A 21,645-nucleotide genomic window follows, 5' to 3' on the forward strand; every position below is an offset into this window, starting at 1 on the left:
GAACTTTTCCAGTTCTGTGCGAGAATTTCTGGGCAGCCAGTTTGGAATTTTTAGTCCCCTTTTATGTTAAATATGTTCCCCCAGGAAACAGACTCAGGGGTGGAGATTTACATGCAGCAGGTTTGGGGAAGGGAGCTCTGATTGAAAAGGAAAGAAATAAACTGGGTTGAGAAGAGAGAGTGATGAGGTGTGATGTAACTGCAATTGCACCTGAGGCCTTAGCAGACCCCACAGGGAGCTCTAGAACCAGAATGGCCCTACAGAATTGACACAAATCTAAGCAAAGGGGCTGGACCACTGTACCTTAGCATTAAGCAGTCACTGGGTGTAGGCAATCCCAGTGAGGAAGCATGACCTTGAGCAAAAAGCTTTACCCAAAAGCAATTCCAAGGAAGGGGTTCAGTTGAGAGCCATCAGGAGCTAACACACTGGAAGAGCAGGTGCCAAGATCCTGAATGGGAGATCTTGGCAGTTCACTACAAGATCCACCATGGTATTTTGCCATAGACCAATTCCAGCATGTCATAATTTCAAGAGCTGTTGGGAATGGCTAACGGCATTTCCCCAAACCTGAATAGGAAACTGATTGTGGCTGCCAAACAGTTAAAGGGCATCTTAATCTACATGTTATTGCCTCCTACTGGCCAAACACCTGAACAGCTGAATGCTATTCCCAAAACTGACAATGCTTCTGTACGCTTTGAAACCTTACCCTTTGAAGTGTATTATTTCCACCTTGCCTTAGGACAAATTGTGTTAACAAAAGCAAGGGTCCTAGACAAGGAGGGACTCTTCAGTTCCTTTAGCTGAAGGTCCTCTGACCCCCAATGCCTTTCAAAATTATATCTCGTCTCCGGACTCTTTATTAGTCTCTGGATTCCTATGTCATCCATGCGCAGTGCCTTTTCAGATTCCTGAACCCTTCTTGATGCTGGGACAAGAACCCCGGCATAAATGGACGCCCAAAGTGGGACTAGAGAGACAACAATAGTATTTGCTAATTAAATCCTAAGCTATTTGAGAATTAAAATAGACATCGCTCAGTTGGTTTCTGGAAACACTTCTGCAAGCTTCCATCCATTTTATTTTTTAAAATAAAGCCTCTTTCAGAAATTCTGGAAACAAATGGCTTCCTAAGAAACCAACATTTTTTTAAAAAACAAGGATGCCTTAACAGTGCAGAAACATGCCTGCAGTGGAACAAGTTGGGTTTATTACTCATTTGCAGTGAAGGAGGACATACACCATGGGGTATCCCAGGGAGAAAATACTTGAAAGAGCTTGTGACATAGGTTTGAGTTTTCTTTGGGTGGTTTGGAGGAGGGCCTAAGGTTCACTCTAGATTTGATAGTGTCAGAAAGGGGGAAACTTTATGATTGGGAATCTCAGTAAATCTTATCTATAAGGAGGGGAGACTGGAACAAGAAATAACTTACTAGAAATAGTAGTCACTTATCCAAGAGAGGAGAGTTCATGGCATTTTGAGTGTGGCATAGTGACCTCATTAGTGTTTATACTCAGACAAATTATGAAGTGGTCATGCTTTGTCTGAGGTTGGTATCCTGTGACATTGTCTATGGCCAGAAAGAGAAAAGCATGGTCCAGCTGTGAGTGTCGGTTCCCTCCATTTACTGAAAGATGTGGCCTTCTCAGAATATGATTGTGTTGAATAATACCTTATTACTCTGGCATTCAGCCAACCTGTTAAGCTTTATTTAAGGAAAGTTCAAGGACCAGATAATGGTCAGGGTCCTAAATACATGAAAAAAATTTCATCAATCCAACATTTTTTGTTCAATAATCTGTTATTTGAAAAATTACTATGTCCCAGTCATTCTTCCAGATATTGAGGATACCAAGATGAATATGATGGAACTCCCTATATTTAAGAAGCTCAGATCATGAGGACTCAGAATGAAGTCAGATATAAACAGTATCCAAAACACAATGTGCAGTTAAGGGCTCAGTCCTACAAGACTGCCCCCCAATGCCCTGCTTCAGATGCTAGTCACAAGTCCAGGTCATCACCTGTGCCTCTGAACTACCCCTCCTTGGGTTTGATTAATTTGCTAAAACAGCTCACAGAACTCAGAGAAACATTTTTCTTATTAGATTACTGGTTTATTATAAAGGGATATAACTCAGAAACAGTTAGGTGAAAGAGATGCATTGGACAAGGTATGGGGAGAGGACTCAAAGCAAAGAGCTGGGAACAGGTTTAGGAAGGCAGGAATATGCTGCTTACCTCCTGATGGAGTTTCACAAGAGAAAACTGGAGACTAGGAAAATTTAAAGTACTCTGAACCGAGGTCACAGGGAGCATCATTGTCAAAAGTGGGTGGAGGGTAGGGTAGGAGGAGTCGTCAATATTCTACAACCCTTTAATACAAAGTCGGGCATATTCCTGTTGGGCAAATAAGCAGATGCTGGGCTGACAGGGACCCAGGCATATTAAGAACTAGACAAACAGGTCTAAAACTTTAGCAAGCTGACCACTCACCTGGGTAGCTTGCTAAAATGCAGATCCTGGGCATCACCATCAGAAATTCTGAGCCATGAAGTTTGGCTCAAAATTCTGCATTGACAATCATCCCAGATGACTCTGCTAGAGAGAATCTGTAGATGTTCCTTTGAGAAACATTTAGCTAGACTCATATTTAGTGGACTTTTGAATTAACCGTAATCTCTTCACCAATGTACCTCCATTATTTTAACAGATCTGCTCATAGATCTGGTCTATTAGCAATCCTGTCATCTAAAGTTTTTCAGCAACCATTTATTACCTACTACTTACTTTATGCATTATAGCATTTAATACTCATAATGATTTCATAAGAAAAGAATATTATAATTGGGAGGCCCACAGAAGCCAAGTGACTTGTATAAAGAATGTTCAAAATTCAAATCCAAGTTGGCTTGGCTATAAAACCATTGATCTCTCCACTGTGACATGGTTTCCCTAGCCATGGAAAGACACACCATAAACCAAATTGCATGCTGTTCAATCAAAGGATGGAAAAGCATCGAGAAGAGTCTTCATTAATATTTGCCAGGTTTTCAGTCATGGTTATTATTATTATTAGCACCTAATAGAGCATCTACTATGTGTCAGGCAAATGTTTTAAGTCTTTTTAATGTAGTAATTCTTTAAATCTTCACCACCACATAGGCTACTATTATTGCCTCATTTTGCAGATTAGGAAACTGAAGCATATGGTTACTTAACTTGCCCAATGTCACATCTCTGCCACTTACTAAAGTCATGATTTGAACCTATGCAGTCTGACTCGAATGTAAAGGTGAAAACTACCAAAATACTGTGGGGTATGATATTGACATTGACTGTGATATGTCATCTGGGAATATGAAGAGGTTGAGTTTGAGAAGGCCTATTACTGCCTCTTCAATGATAGCACTTAAAATGCTCAATGCACAAGTTACATCTGTAGTGCACAATGTGAGCTGTTAACTGGTAGCTGCCGTTTTAACTTAATGATGGAAGATAGTCAAACTATTCCTTGTAGCTATCTACTTTATCCAACAAGCATGCCCATCTCTCCTTTCTTGATTGATGGGGCCCTGATTTTGTTCCGATGGCAATATGTTCAGGGATAGTAGGCCCTTGCTCAAGCACTAGGGGGTGCACTATGATTAAAAAGCATGACTACGCCTATTTCCCCTTGGCTGATGATTAGCTTAGGGAAGGACTTTAAATCTAGTTTTGGCAAATGAGAAACTTCTGGAAAGTATTTTGTTCCTTCATGAGAGGGAAAGTGACAGAGTGAGCTGTACCTTCTTGCCTTAAAGGTAGTTATTTGAGTAGAAGATGGTTTGGGCTCAGGGTACCATCCTGGGACCACCAGGAAAAGGCATCACATCCTGACAGTGAGCAAACAAAAAAGAAAGGTCTTGAGTCTTTGATGACATTGGTAACTCCCAGCACCAATCCCAAACCAGCTTCTTGTGGGCCTCCTGCTGGGAGCTACGTAAGTATCTCAAATGCTCAGGCTTCTGTTAGTGCGGGCTCTCTCTGTCACTTGCAGCTGAGGGCACCTGGAAAGCCTCCTGGGTCTGGTCTCTGTTTGTTCCACTGCACCTAGTCTGCTACCACACCCAGGAGAGGCAGTCATGGTCTATTAGCAATCCTGTCATCTAAAGCAGCTTCTCCATCAGGGTCAAGTTCTTCTTGTTTTTGTATGTTTGGTAGAATCCACAGCCCTCCATCACATATCAAAAAACTTTGCTTGAGGCTTTGATCTGTTTTGTTTTCTTTTATTGTGTTTACCATTGAAAACAAATAAGACACACTTGTTGAAAACTTTCAATTAGTACAAAAAGGAATAAACTTGGACATTGATGTAGCTCTCATTTCCTTCTAGATCTTTTTCCGGGTTGTTCAGTGTAACCTGGCTCCACATATAGTAAAAACAAACATCCTGAAAGCTGACCCTATGCCGGGCTCTGCTCCCCCTGTTCCAGCTGCCAAACAGATGTTAATTAATGTGAGCCTCACAATGTCCCATGATTTGAGACAGGAACCATGAAGGGAGAGAGAGAGGCCAGGGTGTGGGTCAGTGGCAGAGACAATATGAACTTAGAGAGCCCAGCTCCAGAGACTGCCCTGCTCCCTTGTGGTGCATAGCAAATATTTGTTCAATCAACAAATGTATTTCATTGTTCAAAATTTTAAATTTTTATAAGCAAATGAGACAGGATCCTTCTTTGGAGGTTCTGGCCTGGGTGTCACGTGAAGGGAGGCCATTTACATTCTGAAGCAGGTTAATTACTTAGGTTATTTGCTTTAACTTCCAGGTTTCCAAAACAGGCCATTTCTTCATAGCAACATGGTCATGACTTCCTAATCCTTTCTCAATGAGATAGCCAAGCATTATTGTACACATCAGAAAATAAGTTCTTCAAATTGTTCATTAATCGGTATTAGCAGAAGAATTTTATCACACAAAACACTGCTTTGGTGTTTCTAATAAAATCTATCTAAAATGAACATGGTCGTGGTCAGAAACAATGATTCGCTACATTTACTTTCACTTCCTTATTCTGCCTGAGCCAGACCTCTGTGGCATGCTCATTCTATGAGAATGCTTTGCCACTGGTAATTAACAGAGAAGCAGGGTAGCACCTAACATCTCTCTGAAAGACTGTTGATAGGTGAACAATGGGTACAAAAGACCCAGCATCTTGCTGAGACTTGTTGATTATGTTTGCAATTATAGCTCATTTTCAAAGGACCTTCCAACAAAAGGATCAATCATTCATTCATTGTGTCTTGTTCACTAGGCTGGCTAGCCAGAATGCCACCCTCAATGCCTTAACCGACAATGATACTTCTTCCCCTCTCTTTTTAAGATTCCTGTCATTCTGCCTGTAGATTTGAAACAATTATGATTATAATTTTAATGTATAGCAGTTTTTTACAGAAAATGCACTCACCAAAGTTTTCATGAAGGTACCAGCAAGACACCATAATGATGAAGTACCCCAAGAATTAACTAATATCCCAATAGTGTATTAGTTTCCTATGTCTGCCAGAACAAAGTGCCACAAATTGGGTGGCTTAAGACAATAGAGCCCTAGCCAGTGGATAGAGCAACGGCCTACAAACTGGAGGGCCCCAGGTTTGATTCTGGTTAAGGGCACGTTCCTCAGTTACAGGCTCTTCCCAGGCCCGAGCAAACAAACAAACAAACCCCAAACACCTGTATTCAGGTGAGGAGACTTGAAACAGCAGTGCCCACACCTCCCCCTTCAGGGCCAGGTTGAAACTGTGCCACTAAAAATGACACAGTGGGTGCCTCACCCAAGAACTTGGAAATAAGATGGGACCCTGGCAGCTGAACTAGTAACATCCACATACAGTGTATGTGGTTAACACCATCCGGGTGGACCAAGAGATTTAACAACTACAATGTTTCAGAACCCGAAGTATTATCAGATCGATTCAATACAAACTCCAAGGCAGATATGAGAGGTAAGAGCTTCTTTTTAAGTGGAATACATTTCTTTTTGCTAAATCTGAGGGTTTTTGTTTAGCTTAGCAACCGCCCGCGCATCCTGGAGGCCCATGGGGGAAACTCCACCACCAGAGGCCCCATCCGCACCCTCAGCCCTTGGTGGCGCTGGCAGCTGCGCACCTGGGCGCTGGGGGTTCAGGGCACCAGGACAGAGAGGGACAGAGGGTGCCGCTGCCCCCGCAGCCTCAGCCCCGCGAGCCAGCTGGGCGTCGGAAAGGTGGTCTCCAGGGCTTCAGGGCTGAGCGCCCAGAGACGCTCCACTGCGCGGGGAGCGCACTAGAGGCCCCAGGGGGGACCCCGGCAGACGGGAACCCCAGGATCCCCACCCCGCCCGGGGCCGCCTCCTCCGGATCCTGGCGAGCAGGGGTGGATGGAGCCCCGGAGCCCGGCTCCCCGTGGTCTTGAGGTTCCAGCAGCAGCGAGGACAGCATTTCCAAGGCTGGGCCATGAAGGTCGCCCTGTTGGACCTCGGGTCTCTCTTTTCCAAAATCTTCAAGACCTCGACAGCGTCCCCAGCGTCCCCGGCGGTCCCCTCCCCGGTTGTGTCCTCCAGCAAATCTGAAGGCGCTGCCATCGCGGGGCCGGCGGGCACAGCGCTGAGCACGGCCCCCACCCTGCCCCTCCTCCCCGCCTTGGCGCCCGACTCCCCCTGCACCTCGCGGGGGGCGCCCGCCGCGCCCCGTGCTCTGCTCACCGCCTCCTCCCCCAGGGTCTCGGTCGCCGGCCGCGCGGCAGAAGCAGCAGGGACCCCCTTGTCCCTGCCCAGTAGCCCCAGAGCAGCCAAAGTCCAGTCCCTGCCCCAGGACCTGCCCCTGGCCCCTTGGGGCGGTGGCTGCAGAGCTGAGAGCTCCCCCGCGCACCTGGGGGCGGGGGCGCGGTCGACCCCAGTCCCCGGCGGGGTCTGGGCGGCGCTGCCATCCATCCGGGGCGCCGTGGGTAGCAGCAGTTCAGTCTCCAGCCCACGGAACCCCCGCCAGCTTGGCCCCGGAGACCGAGAGCCCAGCGCTGGGATGCCCCCCGGGCCTGGCCCCAAGACCCTCTTCTTCACTCTGCCGGGCATCGGCGAGGAGTGGGCCTCGGACAGCGACTCGGAGGAGGCCGGACGCGCGTGAGTAGCAGCAGGGCCGGCCTTCTCTCCTGAGACCCCTACCCCTGCGTCTGCAGCAGCCCCCTTGCTGGGCGTGCTTAGAGCCCTGCGCTATTTGCAAGGACTCCCACCAACTCCCCTGGGCAGCCGCCTGGCCCATTTCCTGGGTCCTGACTGTGTGCCTTTCTGTTCTTTTTAAGCCCCCCAGTCAGGCTTTTACTCCACTCTCTCCCAGATCACCCTCTGCTGTTCACCAGCCCGGCGGGAGTGGAGCTGAAGCGGGGCTTGAAGGGAAAGGGGAGAATTTGGTTCACTTCTCAGCCTTGACGGGTTGTTGACAGCCTGCTTTTCTCCAGGACTCTGAAGGGAGCTCAGGTCCCAGCCTGTAATGCAGAATATGGCAGACGTGCAGGGCAGCTACAATTTTAAGAAATGATGCCTCCTTACTTACCAAGGACCAGCCGCAATTCTTATCCAAGTGGGAGGGGTTTTCTCCCTGCGGCATCCGGTTAATTTACATAAGTATACCATCATCTGACACCAGGGCATTTGCAATGCTCAGGACACCTCTGATGTCTACCTTAGAGCTCCTGAGGCTTTGAAAAGTGCGCTCAGGTGCCCCAGAAAAGCTGACAACCATTTCACTGGGAACTGGAGGACATTTCCCTCAACACACACACACACACACACACACACACACACACACTCACTCACAGGCACACACATGCATTCATCACCATGAGCACGAATGAAAACATTCTTCTTATAAAGTGTGCATTTTAGAATTCAGGTGAATTTTATTTTTTTAATGAGCAGTTACGTGAGTGCAAACATATTCAGCTATCTGAATCCTACAAGAGAATAGTGAAATGGTGAAAGGCAGACCAAAAGGTTCCATTCCGGAATGGAGATTTCTGCTTTATAATCTGGTGAAGGAAGAAGAGTCAGACCTGCTAGCAAAGAACCCTCCCCCACCCTCACCCCCACCATCCCTGACTCCTCCCACACACATTCACACCCACCTCCACCAAAAATAAATTAACTGAGAACTTTTGCATTAAGACTCATTCTAACCCATTCACAATTTAAATAATTACATTTTTACAAAACTGCATGACATTCACCTCAGTTCTAAAATAAGCAGTTAAATAAGTTTTTTCTTTTCATTTAAAATATTGCAGAATGAAATACATGAATCGACTGATTTTTTTTTTCTTAAAGAGAATCAATTGCATTTGGGTAAGAGGCTAGGATACATACGGGTGAGGAATTAGGCCTTTGTTATTGGCTACTGGTCCTTAACATTTATGCAATTAAAGTTTTATGAGCAAACAGATCTACACACTGATCTTAAACTCTAGTCTTAGTGCCTTTTACAAAGAGGCCCTGGAACACATCGGTGTGACCAGTGAGAGAACTGGGGTCAGTCTCCATAGCTGGGCATTTCAGTCCATGCTTGTATTATCTACACACTTTTAATGGATACTTTTAATACCACTGTACTTGGCATTACGGATAGAAGTGACTACTTTGCATTAGCAAATGTATTGATTTTACTAAAAATGCAGACAATGAATGGCAGGTAATTGCTGTGAGAAGTAGCACAGATATGTACATTCAAGAATTCTTCTGGTAATGAACTTGTACTCTCTGTAGGGCATTAGCCAGCCCCCTGAGTACAACAGGTTTTTGTTTTTTTATTTACATGCACAAATAGCCATATTCCCTTTCTTTCATACCGCATTCCTTTTTTAATTAGAAAGTATACAAAGGGGAAATACTATAGACTTTTGCATATTGCAGTATATTTTTTCCCTCTTGGATTTCTGGGGTGATTATGTATAACATTGAATAAACAAATATCATTCAACAGTGGATTTAAATTATACAACTGACACCTTACCTGCCAGTTTGCAGATAGCTGCAACTAATTATTAGCTTGCTTAATGTTGAAATGGTATATTTAGTTTTCTAAAGCCCAGAGACCTGGAGAGAGGAGGTGGTTAAATTAGAGGTAGGTGCATGACACCTCCAACTATGTTCTTCTGTCTCAATGTTGCTTTGACTTTTTGTAGTTCCACATAAATTTTAGGGCAGTGGTTCTCAACCTTCCTAATGCCACGACCCTTTAATACAGTTTCTCATGTTGTGGTGACCCCCAACCATAAAATTATTTTCGTTGCTACTTCATAACTGTAATTTTTCTACTGTTATGAATCATAATGTAAATATCTAATATGCAGGATGTATTTTCATTGTTACAAATTGAACATAATTAAAGTATAGTGATTAATAACAAAAACAATATGTAATTATATATGTGTTTTCTGATGGTCTTAGGCGACCCCTGTGAAAGGGTCGTTCAACCCCTAAAAGGGTCACGACCCACAGGGGAGGGCCTGATCACCCACAGCTGCCCTCCCCTGCTGGCCATCTTGTGGTGGCCTTCTTGTGACCACATGGGGGCAGCCACCTTTGTGCGAGGGTGTGACGGTCAATTTGTATATTACCTCTTTATTATATAGGATTTTCCAGTTCTCCTCACCAGTTTGGCCCAGTGGTCAGAGTGTCAGCGGGCAGACAGAAAGGTCTCAGGCTTGATTCCTGTCAAGGGCACATACCTTGGTTGCAGGCTCAATCCCCAGACTGGTTGGGGCACATCTGGGAGGCAACCAGTCCATGTGTCTCTCTCATATTGATGTTTCTCTCTCTGTGTCTATCTTCCTCCCTTCCACTCTCTCTAAAAATCAATGAAAAAAAATACCCTCAGGTGAAGATTAACAACAAAATTTTTAGTTCAACATGGAAACAAAAGTGGTGGGTAGAATGTTCTAAAATTTTTAAAAATGTGACTATGGAGACAAAACTGCCAAATACAATTTGTGAATCTTGATAAGATTTTGATTAATCGCTATACATTACCTTTTAGGGACAATTTAGATGATATAAAGGGATCTTTTTTAAATTTTTTATGTCTTTTGTGTAGGATGATGTATGTTGAGATATTTAAGGGTGAAGCATTATGTTTTCAAACTATTTCACATTGGTAAATGAATGTTCAATACAGATAAATAAGACACAATGTCAAAAAGTATTGGTGGTGACAGGGGATCATTATACTCTTTTATCATCTTTATAAAATTTAATTTTTTTCTAATAAAATTACTAGGGAAACATATCACTTTAAATAATATCAATAATCAATAGAAAAGCAAAGGACAAAATGATTAACAGGCATAAAGGTAAAGAGAAATAAGAAAGCGTGCCATTAATATTGAGGACACAAGGGGGCTTGGACAGTCCATCCTCACCCGAGGATATTTTTCCATTGATTTTTAGCAAGAGTGGAAGAGAGAGGGAAAGACAGAGAGAAATATTAATGTGAGAGAAACACATCCATTGGTTGCCTCCTGCAACTGCCCAGACCAGAACCCGGGCAAGGGAGGAGCCTGCAACCGAGGTGCATGCCCTTGACCAGAATCGAACCTGGGACCCTTTGGTCCATAGGCCAATGCTCTATCCACTGAGCCAAACTGGCTAAGGCCGGAACACCATAGTTTTATGTCATATTTAATATTTCACTTGAAGGAAATATATTTTTAATTAACATTAAATTTCATTAAATGGCAGATGGAGTTTTATTGGCAGGTAATTCTGTAAAATCTAGTTTCTCTATGTAGAAATGCAAACACCTACCACCTGGTAGGATCTTTAGCTGATGACTCAGCCCTAAGTGTGAAGAGCAAACACCTTGGGTGAAGGGTGCAGATGACTTGGCAGTGCTCGGCGCTTGGTGTAGAAACAGTAGTAATGTCACCTCCTTGAGAGCAGGTCTTTGAACAGCTCAGCCACGCATTCTGTGATGCAATCATGGCAGGTGTTATTTGGGATTTTAGGCCCATGTCTAATTAGGCAATCATCTACAGAGGCAGGCTAAGAAGACTGACTTAACTAAATAGGCCTGAACTTGGAAATCAGGGCAATCAACACTTTTATGTTAGTTTCTTGGATGAGCAGCCTCAGATAGAAAAGAAAACCACAATATAACGCATTTGCCTCAATGGATCTGTGTTTATGAGTGATCGTCTCAGAGACGTGGGTGCTTTGTGGGGACTTGAATCACTTCTCAGATCTTTACTAGCAAAGATGCTCTTTAGGATCCCATCCAAGTCTAAAAGGGCCTCCTGCTTTTCCCTTTGCTCCTTGCTTCTCTCTGTCCAAACTGCATGTTTATTTGAAACAAAGGCTCCCGCAGGATCATTGGCGTTCCGTGGCCTTGTCATAATGTTCCTGTCAGGTTTTAGTATTAAGGGCACACCCACCTTATAAAATGGGTTGGAGACTATGACTACGTTGATCTTCTCTAGTAAATATGATTTACATTTCATTACTCCCTGCCATTTTCTTTATTTTTTTCTTCTTCCTACTTTCTTTGTGTTGAATTTACTAATCTTGTTCTACCTTCTTGAACTGGATTCTTTTTTTTTTTTTAAGTATATTTTATTGATTTTTTTTACAGAGAGGAAGGGAGAGGGATAGAGAGTTAGAAACATCAATGAGAGAGAAACATCGATCAGCCACCTCCTGCACACTCCCCACGGGGTATGTGCCCAAAAGCAAGGTACATGCCCTTGACCGGAATCGAACCTGGGACCCTTCAGTCCGCAGGCCGATGCTCTATCCGCTGAGCCAAACCGGTTAGGGCTTGAACTGGATTCTTATATCATTAATTTTTACTTTTTCCTTATTCTAATGAATGCCTGTAGGTCTACACCCATGATCTCAGTACTGATTCAGCTACATCCCAAAGCTTTGATATGCCATATGTTCATTATTATTCAATTCAATATACATTTTTATTTTATTTTATTTTTTGTTAATCCTCACCCAAGGATATTTTTCCAATGATTTTTATGAAAAGTGGAAGAGAGATGGAAACATAGATGTGAGAGAAACACATCAACACATCGCTTTATTGCCTCCTGCATGAGCCCTGACCCTGGCCCAAGCAGGAGAGGAGCCAGCAACCAAGTTATGTGCCCTTGATCGGAATCGAATCTGAGACCCTTTGGTCTGAAGGCTGATGCTCTATCCACTGAGCCAACCCGGCTAGAGCTATTTTCTAATTTCCATTGGAATGTCTTCTTTGACCCATATTTATTTAAAAGGGTATTTTTTTAAAAATATATTTTATTGATTTTCCACAGAGAGGAAGGGAGAGAGACAGAGAGCTAGAAACATCGATGAGAGAGAAACATCGATCAGCTGCCTCCTGCACATCTCCCACTGGGGATGTGCCCGCAACCCAAGTACATGCCCTTGACCGGAATCGAACCTGGGACCTTTCAGTCCGCAGGCCGATGCTCTATCCACTGAGCCAAACCGGTTTCAGCTATTTAAAAGGGAATTATTTAATTTTTAAACATTTGGAGATTTTCCAGTTCTCTTTTATTTTTTAGCTCAATTCCACTGTGACTGGATAACATATTCTGCATAATTTTAATTCTTTAAAATTTGTTGAGACTTGCCTTGGAGCCTTGTATGGGGTCACATTTTGTGAGTGTTCCATATGCATATGTAAAGAATGCATTGTTGGGTCCATTGTTCAAAGTATGTCCATTTAGTTATCGCTGATTTGTTTATCAATGAAATAACACTATTATTTTACAATGAAGAAATATAATAACCTGAGAAGAATCTTGTCACAAAGAAAAATTAAATTATTAACTGTAATAGAATTTCTTTTATTTTAAATCTTTTTACCTAGATTGCTGTTTTTCACATATGCCAAAAATGTTTATTATGCATAAAATGCTAGCGACAGTGATAGAAATTAACTGTAATATATGTTACTTTAAAAAATAAATGCTTGCTCTAGTCAGTTTAGCTCAGCGGATAATGCATAGGCCTGCGGACCAAAGGGTCCCGGGTTCAATTCCAGTCAAGGGCACATACCTTGGTTGCAAGCTCCTCCCTGGCTTGGGCCCTGATGAGGGCTCATGCAGGAGGCAACCAATCCATGCGTTTCTCTTACACTGATGTTTCTCTCTGTGTCTTTCCCTCTCTCTTCCACTGTTCCTAAAAATCAATGGAAAAATATCCTCGGGTGAGAATTAACAACAACAATAATAATAAAGGAAAACATTTAATAAAAATAAATGCTTAAGTTTTCATCTTAAATAGTGAATAAACAGGGGCCAAAATTACTTGTATAGATATATCCTTCTGAATATTGGTTAAGTAATTTGTAAACAAATGTAGTGGACATTATGTGAAGTGGAGAATTAACAGCAGTAAATTATTGAAATGTATAAAGTCTAATTGTGTAAATGTTTGCATAATATTCTTCAGTCCAAAATTGCATGTATGTATGTCTTGCATTAAACTGAGTGCTTTATGACCAACTGACTAATCAATGAGGCAAATCCAGACATCTGGTTATATTTTTAATAATCCTCTTAAATATAATTTAAATGTGTGATGTGAATTTACATATTAATATAGGTATAGAAAGAAATATAGGTATAGAAGAAATAATGACAGAAAACTTCCCCTACCTGGTGAAAGAAATAGACTTACAAGTCCAGGAAGCGCAGAGAACCCCAAACAAAAGGAATCCAAAGAGGACCACACCAAGACACATCATAATTAAAATGCCAAGAGCAAAAGACAAAGAGAGAATCCTAAAAACAGCAAGAGAAAGAAAATCAGTTACCTACAAGGGAGTACTCATACGACTGTCAGCTGATTTCTCAACAGAAACTTTGCAGGCCAGAAGGGAGTGGCAAGAAATATTCAAAGTGATGAATACCAAGAACCTACAACCAAGACTACTTTATCCAGCAAAGCTATCATTCAAAAGTGAAGGCCAGAGAAAGAGCTTCACAGATAAGAAAAAGCTAAAGGAGTTCATCACCACCAAACCAGTATTATATGAAATGCTGAAAGGTATCCTTTAAGAAGAGGAAGAAGAAGAAAAAGGTAAAGATACAAATTATGAACAACAAATACACATCTATCAACAAGTGAATCTAAAAATCAAGTGAATAAATAATCTGATGAACAGTATGAACTGGTGATTGAAATAGAATCAGGGACATAGAAAGGGAATGGACTGACTATTCTTGGGGGCGGGAAAGAGGTTTGGGGGTGAGGGAAGAGATTGGACAATAATCATGCACCTATGGATGAGGACAGTAGGTGGGGAGTGAGGGCGGAGGGTGGGGTGGAAACTGGGTGGAGGGGAGTTATGGTGGGAAAAAAGAGTAACTAATGTAATAATCTGAACAATAAAGATTTAATTAAAAAAAAGAAAAAAGAAAGAAATATAGTTAGAAATATACATATAGACATAATTTCCCATGACTATAAACTCCGTCATCTCACTTTCCTTTCTGTTTTGAAAACGCCTGGAACCTTAAGAGGAAAATAAATAAAATGATTTTATTTTCTCCCTTCCCTGGAGTGGATGGTGTGAGATTTTCCCACATGTATGGGACTGTGGAGTGATTTCTGTCTCTGGGCTTATGCCCTCTGGTTTTGTAATCAAATTCAGGAAACAAGCTATTTCCAGTTCATACTCAAGATAAATCTCTACTTACCAGCAGAAACTGAGGAAAATAAAATGAAATGTACCATTTGGTATAATAAAATCTTCCTACAAAAAGAGAAATGTGCATGTTTTAGAACAAAAAATATGAATTTCTAATTAGTTTGCTGACATGGGGGGGGGTGTTACATGAAATAGAGAGAGAGAGGTGTACTTACTTTAACAATGTTCACAGGGTTCCTATCATAATGCTGACCTTTATCTTCCCCAGAGCCCAGAACACGCCCCAGCAGGGTTGTGTGCACTGCTCAACGCTTCATAGTTCTGAAGAACCCAGGACTCTCCTCCTCTCTCCCCTCACCTCCACCCCAGCTCACTCTTCATCATATATTCTTATTGTCATCACCTGACACCTTTCCTACCCCAATTTTTTGATTTTTATCTTCTCTTCCAGGTTATTTCCTTTCTTTCCATCTTTGGAGTCTCTCTCTGTAGCTATCAAAGTAGATGATTTGTCTACTTATGTTTTCTATTTTTTAAATTGTGTTGCAAATAGATGACTAGGTTGACTTGGTGACGTACACGAAGGTACTTAACCCCACGAAGCACTGAACTGTAAAAACTGTCAGTGAGATAAATTAAGACTTCTGATTTTTAGTAGTGCTCTTGAATATCATTTTAATTTTTAAAATACTTATCATTGAGTATTAACTATTACAGTTCTTTCATTTTGTATCTCCGCTCAAGTTGGTTAAGGATATTAAATAAATCTTCTAAAATGTTACATCAGACTTCTTTTAAAAATCAATCATTTTCTACTACAATTTTTAAAACGCTTGTAGTAGAAAAAGCACTTCATGGAATAATTGCTTGATAGAAAACATAAATAATCATTTTTGAAACCATACCTGAAAAAACCTTGTTTGATGAAATTCTTAATAAAAGTGTTTGTCTTCTTGAAATTTCCCATGTGCCCTAGCAGCTGGGCAAACTCACATTTGGTATGCCTGCTAGTCCACGCTTTATTTAACCACACTTTCAAGTGGCCACTCTTAAGCATTAACTCAAGGCTAATTTGAGTTTCCCAGAGTAAAAAGAAAACCAGGGAAATCTGTGAATGGAGCATCAGCTGTTGTGTGAGGTGCCCTCCTCTTCTGGATTCACTTTCCCTTTATATAATGCTACCTTCTCAGAGGTCTTTGCAGATACAGTTAGTTCTGAGGAGCCAAACTCTTTTTTATCCCACCAGCACATATTAAAAGTCTAAATTAAATAAAAATTCAAAAGAACACAACAAAGTATGGGACTTTCATAGCTTTCTTTGGATCTAGGATCACTGAAACACAAATGGAAATCTAGGGAATGACACATCTAGCTCCTGCATGACAAGGAATAAAAAAAATATGTTACAGAGAAGGGGCCAAGATAGTGGTGTAGATAAACACGGTACTCACATTCTCTCAGAACCACATCAAAGTTACAACTAAACCACAGAATAACCATAATTCAGAGCCACCTGAAATCTGGCTGAAGAAAAGCCCTACAGCAAGAGAATTAAAGAGGAAGACACATTGAGATGGGTAAGAGGGGTGGAGGCCTGGAATGGGCTGGTCCAACACCCATGTGTGGCGTTTTTTTTAATGGGGAGTGATTTCTGCCTTGAGGAGCAAGAGGTCCCAACCTCACACCAGATGCCTCAGCCCAGGGCTCCAGTGCCAGGAAGAGAAGCCCCTATAACTTGGGGCCATAAAAACCAGTGGAGATTGTGGCTGAGTGACATGGAGGCAGCCAGAGACCCAGGCAGTTCCTCTTAAAGGGCCCCATACACCTACTTACTCAGACTCGCTCCCTCTGAACTCCAGCACTGGGGAAGCAGCTTGAAAAGATTCAGAGACATACATGGAGGAACTAAATTATCTGGCATCAGAGCAAGAACTGGGGGGCAGCTTTCTCCTGTAGAAAATCAAAAGAAGATCTTAGGTGTTAATAAAGTTATAAGTTTTAAAAAATATTCTGATGATGAGGAGAGAAATAAAATTACAAGTTTTCCCCTGTTTGAGATAGCATTGTTTCTTGATCATAATAATGCTGAAATTATCCGAATGGTTTCTGAAGAGAGCAATACCCAGTTCCTGTTGGCCAGCTGCCTATGTAGCAAGATGATCCAAGCTTTTCACAACAGGTTTGCCACCAGAACACAGGTGTTGTAACAGCCACTACTAAAGTGAAGCCAAAGTGGGAAAGGAAAAGACTTGCTAGTATATCAACATCATTGTCATTGGACATGTAGATTTTAGCAAATCTACCACTATTGGGATGGGCAGACACAGGGGCTTGTCAGTTGGACGAGTTGGTGGCAGGATGCAATCCAGAGCTTCAAGCAGTGCGGTTCCAGTGGCATTGCATCTTCACCGGTGACTTTTCCTCCCTTGAACCAAGACATGTTAGCACCTGGCTCCAGGATATTGTCACCATCCCAACCAGAAACCTGCACAAATGCTACTGTAGACAATTTTCTTAATGGAGGTGCTGACTTTCAAGTAACTTCCTCATATCTCTTCTGGCTGCAAGACGACTCAGTGGAATACATTCTGTTAGACCAACAATCATTTGTTTCATACCCACCAGACCCATTTAAAACAAAGTTTAATGAGAGAATAAAGAATGAAAGATGACCCAAGATTAGAACTTACGGATGGCTCTTTCAGAACTCTTACACAAAGAAAAACATGGTGGGAGAGAGGAGAGAATTCACTGAAGGTGACAGTGAGAGACTAGTTAGTAAAGGTAAATTTGAAGCTTAGCCTCATATAAACTCATCTGAGACTTTTGGAGAAGAAATAAGCCAGCATTTTTTGTTGTTGTTATTAGATAGAACAGAAAGTTAAGAGGTATTTAAACTTGGAAGAGGTCATTATGTAAAATGCTAAGGAACTATTGTGACATTTTATCTGGCAGGCAGTTATTCAGATATTTTTATTTGATCTGTTGCTAAGATTTTATTGCCTATCTGGGTATAAAGAGTCCTTAGTTGCTTTCTTGAGTTTCCAATTTAAAATTAAGTACATTCCAGCTACACAAAAAGCACATATTTATGATGCTCTGCTTTTTACAAAGCTCAACGTGGAATGGCAAATTTATGCCAAGGTAGGTTTTCATGGAAAACTGATATCTGAAATTATATAAGTTCCTTATATTCTTGTATTATTTAACCATGAAACCCCATCTCTATCCTAAAGCCCAAATAAAAAGGCTATAATGATAACTCCCCAGCCCTATTGAGAGAAGCAGAAAGACTCGAATGAGAGAAATACTTTCTTGGGAAACAATAACATTTTCCTAAATTTGGTTTAGCTACTTAGTGAAATCTCTAAACCCATTGAAATAATATAAAGATTCCAAAACTATTTTTCTCTGTTTAAATAAAAGTGGATAAGAGTCTTAATTGCATAGAAATTCTCTGAGATTAAATAGACCTTCCTCTCAAACTGAGAGGAAGTATTCTAAAAACTTTTTTCAATGAATACCATTGCAGTTTAGAATTCTCATGTTGACTACTATTATGTAAAGATAAAGGTTCCTGCCCTAACCGGTTTGGCTCAGAGGGTCGGCCTGGGGACTCAAGGGTCCCAGGTTTGATTCCAGTCAAGGGCATGTACCTTGGTTGCAGGCACATCCCTGGTGGGGAGTGTGCAGGAAGCAGCTGATCAATGCTTCTCTCTCATCGATGTTTCTAAATCTTTATCCCTCTCCCTTCCTCTCTATAAAAATCAATAAAATATATTTAAAAAAAGGTAAAGGTTCCAACCCATCCCCCACCAGTGAAATAAAATGTTGTTGAAGCCCAATGAAAATGGCAAATTGCTAGACAAAATCTCAGGAAGAATCCAGAATTTAGTCTACAGAGACACAAGTGCAAGTCACAAGTCAGGGTCCCTGGTGACCCAAAGTCCTCTGTCTGGGGCAGGGGGACACCACATAGGGATTCTGCTGCCAGAGACCCCTCTGTCCCAGCACAGAGAGAGCTCCTTCTCTCTCATCAAGTCTTACTGTGAACAAGGGCACAGCCTCCCATGTCCTACAATCCCTTTCTTGCTGTCCCTGAACTACCCCCTTTTCCTTATAAGGTTTTAATACTGACCTTAGAGCAGGGTTTCTCAACCATGGCATTGCTGGTATTTGGGCCAGATCATTCTTTGTTGTGAGGCCCTGTTTGTGCCTGCTGGGATGCTTAGCAACAACAGGCCTTTACCCACGATGCTGGTAGCACCCCCTCACCCAGGTGAGCCAACCAAAAATGGCTCTAGTGAAATGTCCCCTGGGTGGGGTTGGGGGCCAACACTGTCTCTGGTTGAGAACCACTGCCTTAGTCGATAAGGAAAATGACTAATGGTGGTGACAAATGCCCTGCCATCTTTTGTCCTTCTCACAGTCTGAGGACACATGGCATGGGCCATCACCTGGGATACAAATGCCAACCTTGGTCCGGGTTCTGGAATTGCTATGTCCTCGAGCTAATACTTGTATTTCTTTGAGCCTCCGTTTTAGAATAAAGATGTATTCATTCATTACACATGTACCCAATGCCCAGGGACATGCAATATGAAAGGGAGCCTCCTTCAAAGTTGTTCACAGTTTAGTGAGGAGCTAGAGATCAACAGTACTTAAAATAGGAGCTTTAAGTTCCACCTAGAGGTTTCCCACACCTTGGTGAAAAGGGAGACAGGCCTTGGATTCCTTGTTTGGCCTCCTACCAGATGTGCACCTGTGAAGTCCATTACCCAAGTCCATGCTCTGTTGCCTTCTTGCTACTGGTGGCCCTGCCCTGCTGGAGGCTAAGACCAGCAGGTCATAATTATGCAAGAGGTCCTCAGAAGGCTGAGGGACCATGGGCTTTTCGCAAGAACTAAAGGCTATGCACCGATTGTTCTGTCAAGACAATGAATGGCTCTAGGCAACCCCTAACCTGATAATATTTTACTGTTTACCAAGCCTTACCTTTGATATGCGTGTTTGCTTTGTTAAAGGGCAAAATGTGTAAATAAAAGCCCTGAGTCCAGACATTCAGAGAACCACTCCACTAGAGAGTAGGAATGTGTCTGGCCCCCCCACCCCCAATGCCTTCTAAATTTGTATTTCTTGTCTAGTATATCCATTTATGTCACAGCCCCTTCTCCAGATTCCTGAACGCTTGCTGCAAAGACTGCAGCACTGCCCGTGGCCTATTCCTTCTCTGTGCTCACAGTCTCTCTCATGAGAGTGGAAGCCATGGCAGTCTCTCGCCTTCTTAGCCTCTTACCCACTTCTCAGTCCCAAAGGCTCTGACTGTGGGAAGGGCTCCTCTGTTCACCCCTGTACACGAAGACGTTGTTAGTAATAAAGAGATCGGTCCAGTACTACTGGCTTCCACTGGCAACGTTAAACCCATCCTTCATACCCCAGGGGAGGTCACATTTCAAAACTCTCCTCTCAATTCTGCCCAAACAAGGTCCTGCCCTGACCCACAGAAGCCCAGCGGTGACCCTGCCAGCACTGTCCAAAGGCCCCATAGGATTATCAATACCAAAGGGCCGCAGATAAAAGACTTTTATTGCCAACCATTTCCCCTGTTTCAACATAAAGCAGCATCCACACAGAACAGAGACCAATATCTTGATTACATGCCCAAGTAAAAGATGATGTTGTGTTTATTTGTACTCATTTCCTGAACCCAGCCAGATTTGATGAAATCTGGATGTTTTCCCTCCAGAGGAACTTTAACTCTTCAGTGGCCTATTGTGTGGTTTGTGAAGAACCCAGACCTCGTGGTTGTTTTTCAGCTCTTCCATCTTTAGCCCTTCCTACCATTGAGTCTCTGAGTGTGGAAGAAAAACTCCATCTCTCTTAGCAACTTTTCTATTTTTCTACTTAACCTACACAATATTTTATAAATGGTCACTTCTGTGTGAACGTTCTTCAGCTTAATGTAGCACACCTGGTATCAGTATGGTTATCATGGGCAACTTGGAAATTTGTGTTACATAGATTTTATATATATATATATATATATATATATATATATATATATATATATTATATTTCAGAGAGGAAGAGAGAGGGAGAGAGGGATAGAAACATAAATGATGAGAAAGAATCATTGATCGGCTGCCTCTTGCATGCCCCACACTGGGGATTGAGTCTCCAAACTGGGCATGTGCTCTGACCTGCAAATGCTACACATTCCAACTGACCTTTGCTTTTCTATATTCCAGGCATTGGTATAGAAAATGAAGAAGAGGCAGTTGGGGTGATAGGTGCAAATGGTTCGACAGACAAAAGCATCTGGAGTGATGACTCTGGCAACATCCACATCGGAAAATGCCATACGTTGGAACATGTTCATGTGGCAGCCTGTGAACTCACAGAGGGAAGGTGCTACTCAGGAAATGACGCAACGCTAAATGTACATGTAGTTGGCCATCACAACTAAGGAAATTATGGCTATTCACAGCACTAAACATCTTAAGTAAAAAAATGTCAACATCTCCCCAACCTTGTTTGCTATTTTGAAGAAGGAAAAATTGGTCCAACTCTCATACAAGACAGATTCCTATGTCAGAGAAATAAAATAGCTCAACTTATGCTCATAGCTCTAGTCTAACAAATACAAAATATATAGGTTACTCAGCATTGGTTCGTATTTTCTTTATATTACCTTGACTCTGAATTCCAGGCCTTAGGAACATACGGTTTTGTGTTATATTTTCTCGAGTATTGTGCAGAAGATTTTAATAAAAACAGATTAAGAAAAATACCAGTCCCTGCCAGTGTGGCCTAGTGGGTGAATGTCAATCCATGAACCAGGAGGTCAAGGCTCGATTCCCTATCAGGGCACATGCCCAGGTTTTGGGCTCAATCTCCAGTAGGGGGTGTGCAGGAGGCGGCCGATCAATGATTGTCTCTCATCATTGATGTTTTTATCTCTTTCTCCCTCTTCT

At 42.3% G+C, this 21,645-nt stretch overlaps 1 protein-coding gene across 1 annotated transcript; it reads left to right on the forward strand.

The window, feature by feature from the left end:
• Nucleotides 1-6,154: 6,154 nt before the first annotated feature.
• Nucleotides 6,155-21,336, forward strand: LOC308514069 (protein FAM149A-like). Its single transcript, XM_081084113.1, has 2 exons — nt 6,155-7,140; nt 20,920-21,336. The coding sequence occupies exons 1-2, from the start codon at nt 6,479-6,481 to the stop codon at nt 20,936-20,938; spliced, it is 681 nt and encodes a 226-aa protein (XP_080940239.1). The 5' UTR covers nt 6,155-6,478; the 3' UTR covers nt 20,939-21,336.
• The last annotated feature ends 309 nt before the right edge of the window (nt 21,337-21,645 follow it).

The sequence above is a fragment of the Myotis nattereri genome, assembly GCF_964212035.1.
Source record: "Myotis nattereri genome assembly, chromosome: 2".
NCBI lineage: Eukaryota > Metazoa > Chordata > Mammalia > Chiroptera > Vespertilionidae > Myotis > Myotis nattereri.